We start from the raw sequence: 19,213 nt of genomic DNA, 5'->3' as shown, positions 1-19,213 counted from the left end.
ATATCTCGACTCGTAGACCCACTTCTTTTCTTAGATAAAATTTCCATCCTCACCACTAAACCTATGAGCCACTTCTACACTCGTAGGAACTTCTACGACTCATAGGTAGACATTGTTATTAGTTTATTTTTCCCATGTATTCCTTTGTTTTTAATTTTTGGCTTATGGAGTCTTAAATTCCTTTCATTCCTCATTAAGGTATTTAGTTCCTTCATGATTAACTCACTCAAATCCATATGTTTCAGCCATTATCATATTGTCGTATGCATTCATGTTTATAAATTGAGTTTTAAAGTCATGCTTTAGGTTGGGATTGAATATTCAATGTTTTATGCATTTTTAGTAGATTTTGCATTCATGTTGGGCTTCTATGTCTCCTTCCTATCCTATTTATGCTATCTTGATTCCCATTCGAGGACGAATATTCCCAAAAAGAAGATATTGCAAGTCACTAGGAGTTGGAAAGTCAGAAAATAAAGTATTGAAGAAAGTTTGCAGAATATTTACGCCAGAGGCTGACATGGGACCTTCACAGGCCGTACTCAGCTTCACCATTTGCGGAAAGGCCCCCGTGTAGATGTTAGAAATCAATGGATTTAATGATGAAGGGTTCTATGGAGGGCTCTATGGCCCATGGAAAGGTTCACGGCCCATGAAGCCTCCCGTGAACTCAACCCCCAAGGTTTTTGAGTTAGGGTGAGAACTACAAGAGGGACCATGACCCGTGGTGAGATCCATGAGCTTTGGTGGCCTCCGTGGAGATAACCCTTTGAAACCCAAAATAGATTCCCTCACCACGACCACCACCACGGGCCATGGTGGGCTCTATGGGCAGTGGTGGGCCTTCCATAAAAGTGCTTGACTCAGTTTAAGTTAGGGGTGTTTTGGTCCTTTTCCATATTATCTCTTTAATGAATGTGGATGGCGTTTGGGGGTTTATTCTATCATATTAATTACCTAATCCCTCCTAAACCTCTCATTCTCACCCAAACACTCAAAATCCAAAATTCTCTCTCTAAAGCTTTCTCTCAAGAGTCTTCTTCCTGTCAAGAAATTCAAATAGAAATTCAAGGTCAAGTTCTCAAGTCAAGAGAAATTTAGGGCTTCTAATATCTAAGGTATGTGGGAATTTAGCCATGGGCCCTTTCACCCATGGAGACCCAAGGTTTTTCTTAAAATCTCTTATGACTTCTTCTTCTAAAAGCCCTAGTTTCATGATTATGAGTATTCTCATAATTATTAATTAAATTATGCATAATTCATATCATATTGAATGATTTCAAGTGGAATTTCAAAGACCCACGTTATATGCTATTTCAAGTATACTTTCAAGGAACTATGATCATGATTTTCAAGTGATTGACTTGACAACCATCACTTGGGTGAGCATGGAAATTACTCTTCTAAACTCAGACTTGAAAGTCATGGTAGGCTAGTAGTATGTGGAACCTCTTTATTCCCATTGTCATTCTGAGTCTCAACTACACGAGCTCGATTTTTGGTCTATATAGTAGATAGTGATGGAATGTCATTATCGGCAACATTCCTCTAGCTCAAAGTGCATTTGGAAGCATGATCTAAAAACGTGTAACAAACGAATTAGAAGGAGATTTTATAGAGTTAAACTCTATCACATGAACTGGAGTATGAAAGAAGTGAAACAATTTCTAAAGTCCTATAGCCTCCTCATTATATATGTGGCACACTTCACACATATAAGAACTCTACTAGACTCGGCTTCATAGACATCTTAGGACTCTTGAACTCTATGCTCTGATACCAAGTCTGTCATGTCCTGAGTCTACACCCTTGGGAGTGGCTGTCACTCAAAAACCATTATTGGTTCCCAAGTGAACCATTGGCATAGATAACTACTCAGCGGAGGACTTAAATCACAAAATATACTACTTAGGTGGGCATATGTATGAACATAATTGCAACTTCTCAATTATAGTCTCAAAATATACTCAGAATATAATGTAACTCAATGTTCTCAAAATATGAACATAAAAGAAGAAACTGAATAATCACAACTTTGTCTATGTCTATTCTATGAAGCCTCTAATACCGACTCTAAATAGGTATTGAGATAGGCCCACGACTACCTCAAATAAATAATAAAGTAAAGTACAGAAATAATGACTCTAGAGCTCCTCTGAATGCAAAGAGGTCTCACCAAAAGCTGGATGGAAATCTGATCTTTAACTATGCATCTGTTGAGGATGTCTATTACCTGACTCTACATCATAAAAAAATACAATGCCAAATGGCATCAGTACATGGAATGTAATCTATGTAAAATAGTTGAAATCAAACTTACTCAAGAATACTCAACTCAACTCAGCCCAATGAATGCTGGAGATACACAACTCAATAAAGCATGAAAAAGTGAATAGAACAATGCTTTGCAAAATATAAATAAAGTATACAACTTAGTATAAAAATAGTGTTTTTTTACTCTTGGGGAGTTTGTCTAACCGACAACCATCACTATAAGCATCGTGATGATAGAAAGAACTGTTGTCGTTGCCACAACCATCCAAAACCATTCCAGTATAAGGAACATAACTCATCTCATGGATCCATATAAAATCCGCCAGTGAGGCGAATGAGAAGTCGTCCAAATCAATGGCACAATCCTATCTTACGCTAGCCACATAAGGTTTGAGTTGTTCTATACTCATACCCAAATGGATGCTTAATACTACTCTCTAAATATATTTATCATGCTCATATCTCAAGTGAGTATAAAAACTCAAATATAACTTATTTAGAGCCCGTTTAGATGGGCTTAAAAAAGTAACTTTTATGTATGAAGTACTTTTAGAACTTTAAAGTGTTGAAAGTTATTTTTATAAATAAGCAGTTAAGTGTTTGGATAAAAGTGCTTTTGTTGAAAATAAGTGTTTGAATTTTAGGGTTAAAAGAATAAAAAGGGTAGTTTGGGAATTTAGTTAAAATATAAGGGATATAAAAGTAATTTCTATGGTCAAACAAAATGGCTTTAATCACTTAGAAAAAAAAAGTTAGAAATCTTAACTTTTCATTTTTGACTGACTTTAATACCTTTATGGCTTAAAGTTAGTATTAGGAAAACACGTCCAAAAGCTAAAAAGGGAATTTTGTCAATTTAGCTCAACTCTTCTCAACTCATCTCTTATATTTTAAAAGATAATATTCTCAACACAGTGAATGTATCTAAAAATATAGCTTGATTTCTCAGATCAATCTCAAAATAAATGTTTAAATACATTACTACTCAATTCATTTGGACTCATTAATGATCATACTCAAAATAGTGAATAAAAGACTCGAAACTCAAACTCATTCTGAAACTCTTTCTCAATTAAAAGATGAAATATATTATTCTCGTATCTTAAATTAATGCATAGAAATAATTAATGAAAATAATCAACTAGGATTCATGTGAATGCAAACATGAACAATAATCTCAAGAACTTCAACTCATATGAATGATCTCTATATCAATAAATATATAGAGAACTCAACGAAAGATCCATAATCAACTCAAACTCAATATATAGGATTGAAACTAAATTCAAACTCATATTTGACTGACCAAAGATGTAGGGAATGAGGAAGAACTCATTCCAACATTCCAAATAGCCTTACATGCTTGGAAGATCAACAATCTAAGTGAAACTCAAAGAATTTGGTTGAAACACTTGAACCCTAGCTTTTTTCCTTCTCTCCTATCCTTGCTCTTAAAATATTTTCAGTGTTAATAAGAGAAAAAGCTCTTTGGGTACTGATAAGGGACTTATTTTAGTGCCAAATTGACATTGTTTTTGTTTGGAAAAGGTGAAAAAAGACAAAATTACCCCTACTTAAAAACTAGTCGAGGTCGTCTATGGGCCTTCCTACGGACCGTAAAACTTTTTACGGACTGTAGAAGGTCATTAGTAGGAACTTGTTTCTAAAATTAGACCTCACTGCTTGGGTCTATTTGGGTTTACGAGCCCTCTCTATGGGTTGTAGACCCTTTGATGGCTTGTAGAAGTGAATTGTAACTCTCATAGGAGGATTTGGGTTGAGGGTCTACGAGTCCTCTTCTACGGATTTTAGACTTCTGTATGGGTCATAGACCTGGCTCGTGGAAAATGATGCATATACCAATAGGTACTATAATATGACATCGAGTCTACGAGGGGACTTTATAATCCATAGACTATTCAACGACTCATAGAATGGGCTCGAAGGAACGAGTCTAACACTTAGAATTTTTCTAAGTCTTGTGGTGACCTACGAATGGCCACCTACAACTCATAGGTACTCCTACGAATCATAGGTTCCACTCATGGCCATTGTACAGTGGTCCCTTCACCATTTTCTCATGTTTATTCTTGGGTTCTCAAACTTAATCTAAGTTGGAATAGTACGGGGTGTTACATCCGGTCAATGAGAAAGGGAAAAATATTAGCTGAATAGATTCTTGGATAATGTTCCTCATTTATAAAGGAAGAAAGATGGCTTGCCCTCCAAAAAGTCCTTTCATTTGAAGGAGGTGAAGCATGGAACTTGTCACTTGGAAAACCTTATTCCTTACTGTGGGTGGTAGGCGAATGGCTCCCGCAACACCTAGCTCAATGGGCTAATCATCCCCATCATTAGCAAACACGACCATACTTTCATTGTCATCCGTTGGCTCATCTTGCGCTGTTTTCACAACCAACACCACAAAACAAAGAGTAAAAAAATATAGAAAATACGCAAAAGTTTGAATTTAAAAAGCAACTAGAGACGATCATTAGCCTATCTCCGGCAACGATGTCATTTTTGATCAACTCTCAACTATATCCCATTTTAAAGACATATAACTTTGTATGAATAATAATACCTAACTTTTGAGGTCGGTTTCAAACCATAAGGACTGGCACATGCGATCACTTCTGAATTGATTTTTCAACCCAAAACAAACTAGCATGTTGTACTCTTAAACAAGTATATATATAAAATCGGGGATTTCTAGAAACTCCTCACATACTTGTACTTTCTGGAAATTCCTCACATGGTTCTATGATCACCCTTCTACGGGTCGTAGACCCTTAGACGGGTCATCCTATTTATTAGTACGAATAGTTTTGAGGGCATCCCTGAAGGTGGAGCTTACGAGCCACTTTCTACGACTCGTTCATGGGCCTATAGGTCATCCTGATAACTCGTAGGTAGGATGCTTCAAACCCCCGAGGTATTGAGTCTCTAAGCTTCTCCCATGAGTCCCTTCTACAGTCCATAGGAACTCCTACGGGCCATAGAATCCATTCGTAGGTAAGGTTGAAAAACTCAAAATTTTCTTTGAAGAACTCAAAATTTTCTAAGTGTTGGGGTGTCCTACGAATGGTCACCTACGATCCGTAGACCCTCCTATGAATTGTAGGTGCCACTCATGAGCACTCGCAATCCACTTCACTTACTTTTTCTCAGGTTTCTCTTGGTTCTAAGACTAGGTCTAGGCTAGAATAGTACGGAGTGTTATAATAAGTTTGAATGAAATCAATCAAAATTAATCAAAGTATGTTTAACAATTCTGTTGAAAGGAATTCAAGTCCTTTAAACGTAATTCAAATAGATATTTAAGACATGAAGTCGATACGATATCGAGGTGAAAAGAAGTATTTCATAACTTTTATTGATAGTATGGTATATTGATATAATTATTAACTCAATAGTAAAGATGAAGCAATTGAAGCATTCAAGCAATATAAAAGTCAATTTGAATCCAACTTAATAAACAGATAAAATGATAAGTAGTGGGGGAAACGAACATGAATCTTCATTTGAAGAAATATATTTAAAATATGAGCTTATTCACCAAATAATTATTTTCCTTACTCTTCACAATCAAACGTAATTGCAAGAAAAAAATAGAACACTAAAGGATCCATGATGAATGCATTGTTAATAAGTTATGATTTATTCCAGAACTTGCGGGGGAAAGTTATCTTTACGGCTATCTGAATACTCAATTAAGTGCCCCATAACAAAACACAATCTATTACATATGAAAAATGAAAAGGAAGAAAGTCTAAACTTGAATACTTGAAAGTGTGGTGGTATTAATTAAAGTGAAAGTTTCTAATAGGGTAAAGATAGAACAAAAATTCGTTGATTGTGTTTTCATAGAATGTGCTACGAATAACAAAGTTTATTGATTTATGATTGATAAATAAAGTTTTTTTATATTCATGTGATACGAACAAAAAATTGTGAATAAAAAATGATTAACGGTTTAATTATGTGACTTATGTTGTCTAGGTATACATCAAAGTTCGATGATTCAAAGATATCAATTAATCGAGTATATCCAATATATGATTACAAAAAGTTCAAAGGAAAACCTACTTATCTTAATGCAATTAATCCTTATAAATCACATATATTTTTTCATGCATTATTTTTTATCATATAGCCATTACACACGTACATTTATGTATGAGAAAAATAAAAAATAACATGTCCAACATATTAGTTAGTACTTATATATAAGCGAATAACTCAGCAGCTTCCGGTCGTGTTGCTTTCTTAAGAAGCTTCCGATTGTCCTGTCTCCTTCAGCTACTTGAAGCAGGCAGTTGGTCATTGATGTGTCTACTTATATTCATTTTTATATTTTTTTTATTTTAATGCAGCTTCCTCTTGTACTGCCTGCTTCAGATGCTTGAAGCAGACAGTTGGTCATTGACGTATCTACTTATATTCATTTTTTATTTTTTTATTTTAGTTCTTTTTTACTCTTTGGAATATTCTATATATTAAAAAATTAAGTGCGAAGTATTATAAATTACAGTGATTGACAATTTCAAAATTTTATGTAAAAAGTGCTATAAATCACACTAATTAGTTACTTAAATTGAGACGAAGAAAGTAACATATATTTTTTGAAGTGATGTAAAAGGTATAATAAATCACAATAATTACCAACTTAAAAATTTAAAACATATAAATTGTTCTTGAAATTTTATCAATGCCACCTAAATTAGGACAAAGAGAGTAACATACATTATTTGAAATTTTATGTAATATATAAGAGAATAACTCAGCAACTTCCGGTCGTGTTTCTTGGTTGAGCAACTCCCGATTGTCCTGCCTGCTTCAGTTGCTCGAAGTAGGCAGCTGGTCATTGACATGTCTACTTATATTCATTTTTGTATTTTTTATTTTAATTTCTTTTCACTCTTTTGGAATATGGTATACATTAAAAAATTAAGTGTGAAGTATTATAAATTATAGTGATTAGAAATTTCAAAATTTTATGTAAAAAGTACTATAAATCAAAATAATTAAAAATTAAAATATGGACAGAGGACATATATTATTTAAAATGATGTAAAAGGTATAATACATCACAATAATTATCAAGTTAAAAATTTAAAAGATATAGACAAAATCTAAATGGTTCTTGAAATTTTATCAGTGTCACATAAATTGGGGTAGAGAGAGTAACATGTATTATTTGAAATTTATGTAAAAGGTACTATAAACAACAATAATTAATAATGAAAAATATTTAAAAGACAAATAAAATTTTGATGCGACATAAATGGAACAAAGTAAATAATATGTATTAATTAAAATGACATAGAATGTATAAGTCATAATAATTATCAATTTAAAAATTTTAAAAACATAAAAAAATAATTTTCAATATCACATAAATCGAGAGAAAATAATAGCATATATTGAGCCCGTGCTAGCACGGTCTCTTATGAATAGTATTCACAGAAGCCTACACTATATTTGATATTCATTTGTGTATGGCTACTATTATAATGATCCTTCAAAAAATCAGGTTATGAGGAGAATATATAGTCACATCTTGTAACTGTTTATTAATATATAAGAAAACGTCTTCGTTAAAACAAAAACAAATTGAAACTTTTGCGTAAAATTCCAAAAGACATACTTCTTTCGTATCAAAATAAGTGGCACCTTATCAAAAATATGTCTATTAAGAACTAATAAATGTATTATTTACTAAACTATCTCTATTTAATAATTTTTTTTTAGAGTTGAACACTATTAGGAAGATGGAGTATAAGGTATAATTGAAAAAACATACCAAATTATCTTGAATTTCTTAAGTGACACTTGTTTTGACATAAATATTTTTACTTAAACAACACTTATTTTGAAACGAAAAAAATATCACAGGCAAAGATCTATTGATTCCTAGCGGCCGGACCGGCTTGGATGCACAAATCAATTAGAATGGTACAAATAAAGTTGCCCAAAAAACAAAAGGTACGAATAAGGAAAAGAAAAAAGGAGAAGGGTGGAACATTTAATTATATTTGCAGCCTATATATGGAGATCAGGATAGAGACTTGTTTATGGACTTCTTTTTATTGGAGTATTTTATTCTTTTGGTTAATGCATCTTAATTAAATGAATTGGTAGCATGCAGAGTTTTTGAAGCTATCATTAATGTAATGATTGGAACCATCAGAAATAGTAGTAGAGTTGACATTGAACTAGATAACATTTTTGAGAAGCAACAAAACCAAAAGATTTGGTAAGGAGATTTTGATATTTTGGTAGGGAAATTTCATTCTTCATCAATTACAACTAAGGGGTGGATTTTGGGTTTTTAATTCAGCCAACAAATGGGTCAGCTTCTAGAAGTATTCTCCTGTCATTTTCCTATTTTCTAAATACGTTATTAACATACACATTTCATAAGAATGGCAAACCTAGCTATCATTTGTCAAAAAAAATGTTGTTATCAATGTGACTGCTAAAATGGGATATATATATATATATATATATATATATATATATATATATATATATATGAGTAATTTTTTTTCATTTCCTTCAAAGGGATTATAATTCAAAAAATAGTTAAAGATGGCTAACAAGTCTTAAACGAAAAGAAAAAAATGGGAAGACTTGGAATATAATAAATTATGAATCAGCGCTTGGAAGCAAGAAAAAAAACTTGTCCATCGTGATTTTAAAAGAAGTACCTCAGTTTGAAAGCTTTTTTTCACAATAATATCTCTTGATGCATGCTAAACACGTGTGGGCTATCTTCATGTCTTCATAAATAGTACTATATATATATATATTACATGGGGAATTTTACCGAGCTATACGTTGGGAGTCTAATTATAGCTATTAGCGCGCGATATTTAATTTGCACTTAAATTTTATATTAACTAATATAATACTAATGTGTTTCAAAAAATAGTAACTCCTTAATTTTAAGTTTCAATCTTAAATTAAGTTTCAATCTTCCTTACCCCGTCCCCTCTTTCTCCTCAACAATTGTTTAGGTTGCAGATCTAAACGGCCAACTTGGACATATTGCAAGTATAACCAAAAGAAGAATCGAACTTCTCAATTTTATGTTGGGAAATTCATTTATTCGTCTATGATACATTATATCTAACTCGTAATATTCGGAAAAGCATAGAACTGGAGAAATATTATTTATTATACTATATAATATAATAAAAGAAATAAGGGGCAGTTGAGAGGACAATATCAGTGTTTAGAAGATATCCAGGAGATTTGGCAGTATATGAAGTACCCTTGAAAGCAAAGTATGAAGAAATTTTCGAACGTAAAGCAAAAAATTGTTGCCTTCCACATGTATTAAATGGAAAAAAGAAAATTAGCCCATAACAAATTATTATTAATCATGCCATTAAAGTCAAATAGGTGGACAAGTCTGTTGTTGTTGTTAACTAATACAACGACTAAAAACTCTTTTTTAGTGTTGGAATTTCTGAATTGTTTCCAAGTACATTTGATTTAGTGCATATTTTAATAAACTTTTAATTATTTATTATACGTTTACATGGAATAATTCAAGAAACGGTAGGCAACGAGGCATCAGTCTATATCAAAGTTCTCTGTATATTAGGAGTAGTTGGTGATTGATAAATTAGTTATAATCCTGAAGAACTCTTCCCACAAGAAACTCATTTCTTAATTAAATAAAAGTTTCATTCCTTGTCTAGTTATTTGGTGAAGAAATGACTCTTGAAAAGCTAAGTTGGAAATCAATCATCCCATGTTGTTACAAAGTAGATGATGAGTTTGTAAGATCCAAGAAACAGGTCAAAAAACAAACTTCATTCCAGAGGCTGACACTTTTAGACTTTGATGATCCAAGTTCACCACTATCTGCTGATGAACTCTCCAATTCATTCATTGGATCAAGCCTTATCAACTTCACATTTACTGATCTCAGAGAGGTCACACACCATTTTTCCTCTGCTAATTTTCTTGGTGAAGGAGGATTTGGACCCGTATACAAGGGATTCGTCGATGACAAGCTTAGGCCAGGATTAAAAGCTCAGGTTGTGGCTGTTAAGGTTCTCGACACAGATGGTCTACAAGGTCACAAGGAATGGCTGGTGAGTTATGTTATTTTTCCTTCTTTGTTTTATGTGTGTGGAGCGACATGGACTGTGAGGATTCATATGGCTGCAATTTGATTAGGATTGAGATGTGATTACTGTTGTTGTTGTTGTTATATGCTAAGTGAATGTGTTGAAGAAGTTGAAATTATTGAGTTTTTCATGTAGACAGAAATAATATTCCTGGGGCAACTGAGGCATCCACATCTAGTAAAATTGATTGGATACTGCTGGGAAGATGATAAAAGACTCTTAGTCTATGAATTCTTGCCAAGGGGAAGCTTGGAGAATCAACTCTTTGGAAGTAAGTTGCTACGTTCTTTAATTTTCTCAATGTGAAATTCTGTATATAGGGCTACCGAAAAATTAGATATAAATGGTTGAATCATATCATTCTAACCAAAAGATCATGGTTTAGAAAATTGATTGATCCTGTTTTTTACATCATCTAAGTAGTAGTATTTGGTTTTTATCACTTAGAGAACCTGAAATCGAGGTGCCTTGATATATCTAGTTGTCATGTTTGTATTTGTGGCATTATGCAGAGTTTTCGATTACATTATCATGGTCAACTAGGATGAAGATAGCATTGGGAGCAGCAAAAGGTCTCGCGTTCCTCCATGAAGGTGACAAATCAGTCATATACAGGGATTTTAAGGCCTCAAACATCTTAATAGATTCAGTAAGCTACTCCTTCCAGCTCTTTTACTGTATTTAATTGTAAAAAAACAAAAATGAAGACGAGAGAGATAGTGACACTTGAAACATGATCATCTGTGTTGTAGGATTACACTGCTAAACTTTCTGATTTTGGACTAGCAAAGGATGGTCCAGAGGGGGATGATACTCATGTATCCACACGGATAATGGGCACACATGGCTATGCAGCCCCTGAATACATCATGACAGGTAAATTAACTCTTTTTCACTAAAAACATGATTCAGTAGAGATATGGTATAAGCATTTTAATGCAGTTGATTTACTTGTTGGTCAATACATTCATGATTTCATTCGTATATCCTTGGAAGATAAGGCATTCTAGAATTGGAAAAAGTGATTATTGAGATTTCTCTTGTCCAACTTGTGATTAGCTAATCCATTGCCATCATTTCCAGGTCATTTGACGACAATGAGTGATGTATACAGCTTTGGGGTAGTTCTGTTGGAACTTCTGACTGGTAAAAGGTCTTTGGATAAATCAAGAAGAGATGGCGAACATAATTTAGTTGAATGGCTAAGGCCTTACCTAAGAGATCCAAAGAGAGTTGCTCGTGTGATGGATCGAAGACTTGAAGATGAATACCCTATGAAAGGGGCACAAACTGCAGCAATAGTAGCGTACAAATGCTTAAGTCATTATCCTAAGACTAGGCCTACAATGGATGATGTTGTCAAAATTCTCGAGACTCTTCAAGATGAAAACAACAACACCGACTCTTCAATCAGTGATCCAATGATAACGATGACATTGAATAGTGATTTTAGCAGTGGAAGTGAGAAAAATGAGGATGCTGCAGCACCAGAAAGGAATAGAAATGGCAAGTACTTGAATGAGAAAAATCAAGGTTATGGCTGGAGACATCGAATCAATAGACAGAGAATGGTGGCATCTTACTCAGATACAGCTCTCTATAGAAGGCATTGACATGGCTAAGGCATTGCAGTGGAGAATATAAGTAATTGCTCTTCACACCAGGACAAAACTGATAATAATTCAGAAAATACGATTGGTTGCATAAAGGTGGAATCTATAGATGCTAGTAAATATTAATGCAGTAAGCAGTATATTGAAGGTATGAGCAGCATATATACTAGTTTACTGTTAAAGCTGCTGATTTACGGTATAGGATTGTAACTTGATTTTCTCATTATTATTTTTCCTATGAATTGTTCATGTTATTAGACTTGGAATTGAAAAAGAAAACAAGACTTAGCCAATTATATTGTAAGGTTTGAAATAGCTATGTCATGTCATACCTAGACACTTAACAGCAAGAGTATGCATGAACTAGGGATTAATGAAATCGGTGAAACAATCGAAGGTCAGGATTAATGAAAGGCATTTTCTTCCTATCTACCTAATTTTGGTGGTCCGATATGTTATATTCCACTCATGTATTGATGAAATGTAATAAATTAGCATCTACGTACCGGAATAATTCAGAAATTGATCTGTTTAGACACTACTGTTATAAAAACAATTATGGATAATTATAAATGGAGAGTGTTAAACAACAAGTGGAACAAAGTTGGATGTCCACTTACAATTAATTTTTCATTTTCCTTTTTGTGTGGGGCCAAGCCACTAAACATTGCTTCATTCTTCTGACTATAAATATTGCTAGATTTTGGCAATAACAAGATGTATATCGATACTGCAATACACACAAAAATTCCTAATTCTCTTTCTCTTATTTTTTGGTTCTTAAATTATAGTTTATAACATGTTATCAACACGAGTTTTAATTTTCTCCAGATAAATTAACTTGTATATCAGGTTTATCTACTGAAGAAATTTTATTTTAGTTATCTTTGTTATTTCTAAAGTAATTTTTATATCAAGTTTTACCATGTCAAATTTATCAAAACTTGAGTTTGTGGCACTTGACATATCTGGAAAAAATTATTTATCATGGATCCTTGATGCTGAAATTCACCTTGACGCTAAAGGTCTTGGTGATACTATTAAACAAAATAATAACGCATCAAGCCAAGATAAAGCAAAGTTCATGATTTTTCTCCGTCATCATATTCATGAAGGTTTTAAAACTGAATATTTAACTGTGAAAGACCCTCTTGAATTATGGACTAATTTGAAGGATCGGTATCACCACCTAAACTTACGGTGTTACCAAAAGCCTGATATGACTAGATACACCTTCAATTTCAAGATTTTAAAATTGTGACAGAGTATAATTCTGCTATCCACAAGGTAAGTTCCATGTTAAAATTATGTGGAAATTCTATCACTGATGATGACTTACTTGAGAAAACCTTTTCTACTTTTCACGCTTTAAATGTGTTGCTACAACAACAATATCGTGAAAAAGGATTTAAGAAATATTCTAAATTAATTACATGAGCAAAATAATACTTTGCTGATGAAAAATTATGAAGCCCGTCCCACTGGGTCTGCTCCATTCCCTAAAGCGAATGTTGTAGCAGCGCATAATCAGTCTGAATCAAGATAAAATAACTATCACGATCGCAACCGTGGCCGGGGTCGTGAACGTGGGCAAGGACATGGTAGAGGACGAAATAATTATCGTCATCATGTTGGAAATAAACATGAGAACAATAAAGTTTCTCAAAATAATTCTTCTAGAGGTAAATCCAATATTTGCCACTGGTGTGGTATGAAAGATCATTGGGCACGTGAATGTCGTACACCTGATCATTTTGTGAAACTTTATCAAGCCTCTCTCAAAAGAAGGGATAATAATGTGGAGGCAAACTTGAATTTTTGAAATGATGATAATGAAGCAACTCACTCAAATAAATATGAAGATCTTAAGGCAAATTTTACTTATAAAGATGATGATTTTGGAGATCTACCAAATATTACTCATTTGGAAGCTGAAGACTTTATGAATATTAACTGAGAAATTGATCATCTAACTGGGATAAATATGATAAAAATAATTATTATTTTCTTATTATGTTTGATATTATGTTGTCCTCAGTAAAAAAAATATTTCTTAAGATAGTGGAATTTCTTAAAGTTTTCATGTTGTTAGTTTTTCACATTTTTATAATGTATCTTTTTATTTATGAAGAATATGGAAATTCTCCAGTTATCAATTGGATCCAAAATCAATTATGATGATATGTGTCTTATTGATAGTATCATAGCACACACTATTTTAAGAGATAAAAATATTTCTCTTATTTGATTATGAAAGAAGATAATATTAATACAATATTTGGTATTTTAAAATTAATTGAAGGATCCGGAAAAGCTAAAGTTGTACTTGTCGGAGGAATAAATTTAACAATTAATGAAGCATTATATTGTAGTAAGTCTCAAAGAAACTTATTAAGTTTCAAAGACATTTGTCAAAATGGTTATCATATTGAGACTACAAATGATGAAAAGAATGAATATCTTTAAATTACTACAATGATGTTGGGCAAAAAGTTTATACTTGAAAAATTATCCGCTCTTTAATCCGGTTTATACTTCACAAGTATTAGCATGGTTGAAACACATGCCATAGTAAATCAAAGGTTTACTAACTCAAATGATTTTATTATTTGGCATGACCGATTGGGCCATCCCGGTTCTAATATGATGCGCAAAATAATTGAGAGTTCACATGGACACTCTTTGAAGAACCAAAAGATTTTTCAATTTAAAGAATTCTCTTGTGCTGCATATTCTCAAGGCAAATTGATTACTAGACCATCAGAAATCAAAGTGGGCATTGAATCCCCAATATTTCTGGAATGTATACAGAGTGATATATGTGGGCTCATTAACCCATCATGTGGACCATTTAAATATTATATGGTTTTAATAGATGCATCTACAAGATGATCACATGTATGCTTATTATCAACTCGTAATATGACATTTGCGAGAATACTTGCTCAAATAATTAAGTTAAGAGCACAATTTTTAAATTATACAATAAAGACAATTCGTCTTGATAATGCTGGTGAGTTCACATCTCAGGCATTTAATGATTATTATTTGTCCACTTGGATAATAGTTGAGCATCATGTTGCTCATCTTCATACTCAAAATGGTCTAGCGGAATCATTAATTAAACGTCTCCAATTAATTGCTAGACCAATGCTTATGAGAACAAAACTTCCCATTTCATTATGGGGACATGCTATTTTGCATGCAGCAAGTCTTGTGCGGATCAGACCCACAAGTTATCATAAAGTCTCCCCATTACACTTGGCTTTGGGTCAGGAGTCGAACATTTTCCATCTTGGAATATTTGAGTGTGTAGTATATGTTCTGATTGCTCCACCACAACGCACAAAGATGGGACCCCAAAGAAGATTGGGGATATATGTTGGGTATAAATCTCCTTCTATCATAAAATATTTGGAACCTATGACTGAAGATTTATTAACCGCAACGTTTGCTGATTGTTATTTTGATGAATTAGTATACCCAGCATTAGGGGAAAAAATAAGCAGTTGAAAAAAAAAATAGATTGGGATGCATTATTACTATCTCATTTAGATCTTCGTACAAATAAATGTGAACTGGAAGTTCAAAAGATAATTCATTTGCAAAATAGTGTAAATCAACTGCCAGATGCATTCACTGACCTATCAAGAGTTACTAAATCTCATATTTCAGCTGTTAATGCTCCAATTCGAGTTGATGTCCCAATAGGACAATTAATTAATGCAAATGAGTCTTAACCACACTTAAAACGTGGTAGACCGATCGGTTCCAAAGATAAAAATACTCAAAAAAGAAAAAAGGCAAACAATCAAAATGGTCATGATATGAAAGAACCTGCTCAAGAAGAGCGAGGAGACATAATAATTGATAAGACCTTAGAAGAGGTTAAAGCACTTGAAAATGATAAAAAAAATTCAATAAATTATGTCTCATCAAGAAAAATATGAAATCGAAATAATGTAATTGTCGATAATAGTTTTGCTTATAATATTGCTATGGAAATAATACAACAAAATGAGGATCTTGAACCAAAATCTGTCGATGAATGTAGACAGAGGAATGATTGGCCAAAATAAAAAAATACAATTCAAGTTGAATTAGCTTCTCTTGAAAAACGCAAAATTTTTGGACCGATAATCAGAACACCTGAAGGTTTTACCAGTGGGGTACAAATGGGTCTTTGTGTGAAAAAGAAATGAGAAAAATGAAGTCGTAAGATATGAAGCATGACTTGTGGCACAAGGATTTTCGCAAAGACCCAACATTGATTATATGGAAACATATTCTCCTGTGGTGGATGCAATCACTTTCAGGTATCTTATAAATCTGACAGTTCATGAAAGACTTGGCATGCATCAGATGGATGTCGTTACAGCCTACTTATATGATTCTCTAAATAACGATATCTTTATGAAAATTCCTGAAGGATTTAAAATGCCTGAAATATATAAATATTCCTAGAAAATTTTTTCAATTAAACTTCAAAAATCTTTATACGGGCTGAAACAATTAGGGCGAATGTGGTATAATCATCTTAACGAATATTTGCTAAAAGAAGGATATAAAAATGATCTACTTTGCCCTTGTGTCTTTATGAAAATGTCTGGATCTGAATTTGTCATAATAGCAGTATATGTTGATGATTTGAATATTATTGAAACTACGAAGGAACTTTCAAAGGCAGTAAAATATCTGAAAAAGGAGTGCGAAATGAAAGACCTCGAAAAGACAAAATTTTGTCTTGGTCTACAAATTGAATATTTTGCAAATGGGATATTTGTCCATCAATCAACATATACAAAAAAAATTTCAAGGAAATTTTACATGGATAAAGCACACACACTTAGTACCCCAATGGTTGTGAGATCTCTCGATATTAATAAAGTTTCATTTCGACCTCATGAAAATGATGAAGAGCTTGTTGGTGCTGAAATACCATACCTTAGTGCAATTGGTGCATTAATGTATCTTGCCAACAATTCCACACCAGATATAGCTTTCTCAGTAAACTTTTTAGTAAGATTTAGTTTTTCCCCAACGTAAAGACACTGGAATGGAATTAAACATATATTCAAATACCTCTGAGGGACCACAGATATGGAATTGTTTTACTCAAATGAATCCATTTCACAATTGATTAGTTACGCAAATGCGAGATATTTTTCTGATACCTATAAAGGCCAACCGCAGACAGGCTATTTATTTACATGTGGTGGTACAGCTATATCATGACGTTCAACAAAGCAAACTATGGTTTCCACTTCCTCAAATCATGCAGAGATAATAGTCATTCATGAAGCAAGTCGAGAATGCGTTTGGTTAAGATCTATAACTCAACACATTCAAGAAACATGTGGTCTTTCTTTGAAAAAAGATGTTCCAACAATATTGTATGAAGACAATGCTGCATGTATAGCTCAACTGAAGGGAGGATACATCAAAGGAGACAAAACAAAATATATTTCACCAATTTTTTTTTTACTCATGATCTTCAAAAGAAGGGTGAAATAGATGTCCAACAAGTTCGTTCAAGTGACAATTTAGCAGGTGTGTTCACCAAGGCATTGCCAACTTCAACTTTTGAGAAATTGAGATACAAGATTGGAATACGTCATCTTCGAAATATTAGATGATGTCTTCATCAGGGGAAGTATAATATGCGATGCATTTTTTTCCTTAGTCTAGGTTTTTTCCCACTGGATTTTCCTAACAAAGTTTTTAATGAGGCAGCACTCAAGGCGTATTACCAGATATGTGTAATCTTTTTCCTTCACTAGGTTTTTTCCTATTGGGTTTTTCCTAGTAAGATTTTAACGAGTCACAATATTCAGGGATGTTTACGATAAATATGTATATTATTTCTTGTAAATTTTTAATGAGACACATTTTACATGGACATCCGGGGGGGTGTTAAACAACAAGTGGAACAAAGTTGGATGTCCACTTGCAATTAATTTTTAATTTTCCTTTTTGTGTGGGGCCAACCCACTAAACATTGCTTAATTCTTCTGACTATAAATATTGCCAAATTTTGAAAATAACAAGATATATATCAATACTGCAATACACACAAAATTTCTTAATTCTCTTTCTCTTATTTTTTGATTCTTAAATTATAGTTTATAACATAGAGGACTTTCTTTGTTTAAGTGGAGTTGGTCAAACATTCAACACCTAAAAGCAACAACGTGACGGCATCAAATATCCCCTAAAAACGTTGTATACGATGTTTCAATTTTTGCCTAAACATGATACAGTCTCTGTATTTTGGTCATAACTTTTCATAGAAATATCCAAATTGAGTGATTCAAATTTCTGAGTAACCACAAGATCATTACCTACAACTTTTATGAAGACCATATTTTAAGATTCGGAGGTTAAGTAGGTCAAATAAATTAATCTTTGTAAGGTAGGATGCTGTTACGGAAATGAGTGTTTATAGAAGGAAAATCATATCTCACTGTAGGTTTATCCAAATTGGTTGATTCTTGAACGATATAAAACTAGACTTCCATATCTACAATTCTTATGAAGACACCAAATCCTAATAAGGAATTTATCTTATTCAAACGCAGCTCCCAAAAAGAGTATTCTGTCAAAGATAACTCATTTCACCTACCATAGAAAGATCTAGATACATTTGACATCACTCATGACATAAATTGTCCTCCATTTAACATCATCCATGACATCAATATATTCCACTAAATTTTCAGATTTTTATTTATAATTATTTTATTTATTGTTAGGTCATCTTTCCCACCTATAAATACCCACCTTATTTCCTCATTTTATTCATCAAGCTTTCTCAAGCAAATCTTCTCTCTATACACATTCTCAAATATAGTTTTAGTTCTTAGTAGTGAAGAAATACTATTCCGGTGATTCATATATTCCGGGTAGTACACAAAACGTTCCGGCAAGGAGAGAAGCTAGGACTCAAGAGTGTTCATTAAGTCTTCCGGTACCAACTAAAGCTTCGGTTTCCAGGTATGTAAGGTTTCAATGAGAGTATTCCTTCCACTCTCATGTCTAAATTATTTTGATTATATGATAAATTATATTTATTTTCTTTAAACTCTACTCTAAGTTATGTGTGTATTTATCCATGGGTTCTTCCACCCATGTAGTCCAAAAACTCTTTCAATTAAATATCTTGATTTCAAGTAATATTTT

At 32.9% G+C, this 19,213-nt stretch overlaps 1 protein-coding gene across 1 annotated transcript; it reads left to right on the top strand.

Moving 5' to 3' along the window:
- The first annotated feature begins 9,902 nt into the window (after nucleotides 1-9,902).
- LOC129889157 (serine/threonine-protein kinase RIPK) lies at nucleotides 9,903-12,563 on the top strand. The gene is made up of 5 exons (XM_055964352.1): nucleotides 9,903-10,385; nucleotides 10,557-10,692; nucleotides 10,934-11,070; nucleotides 11,174-11,297; nucleotides 11,505-12,563. The coding sequence occupies exons 1-5, from the start codon at nucleotides 10,002-10,004 to the stop codon at nucleotides 12,032-12,034; spliced, it is 1,311 nt and encodes a 436-aa protein (XP_055820327.1). The 5' UTR covers nucleotides 9,903-10,001; the 3' UTR covers nucleotides 12,035-12,563.
- Nucleotides 12,564-19,213: the final 6,650 nt, after the last annotated feature.

This window comes from Solanum dulcamara, chromosome 5 (assembly GCF_947179165.1).
Source record: "Solanum dulcamara chromosome 5, daSolDulc1.2, whole genome shotgun sequence".
Taxonomy (NCBI): Eukaryota; Viridiplantae; Streptophyta; class Magnoliopsida; order Solanales; family Solanaceae; genus Solanum; species Solanum dulcamara.
The sequence above is the reverse complement of the archived record's forward strand: the minus strand, read 5'-3'. Positions and strand labels throughout refer to the sequence as shown.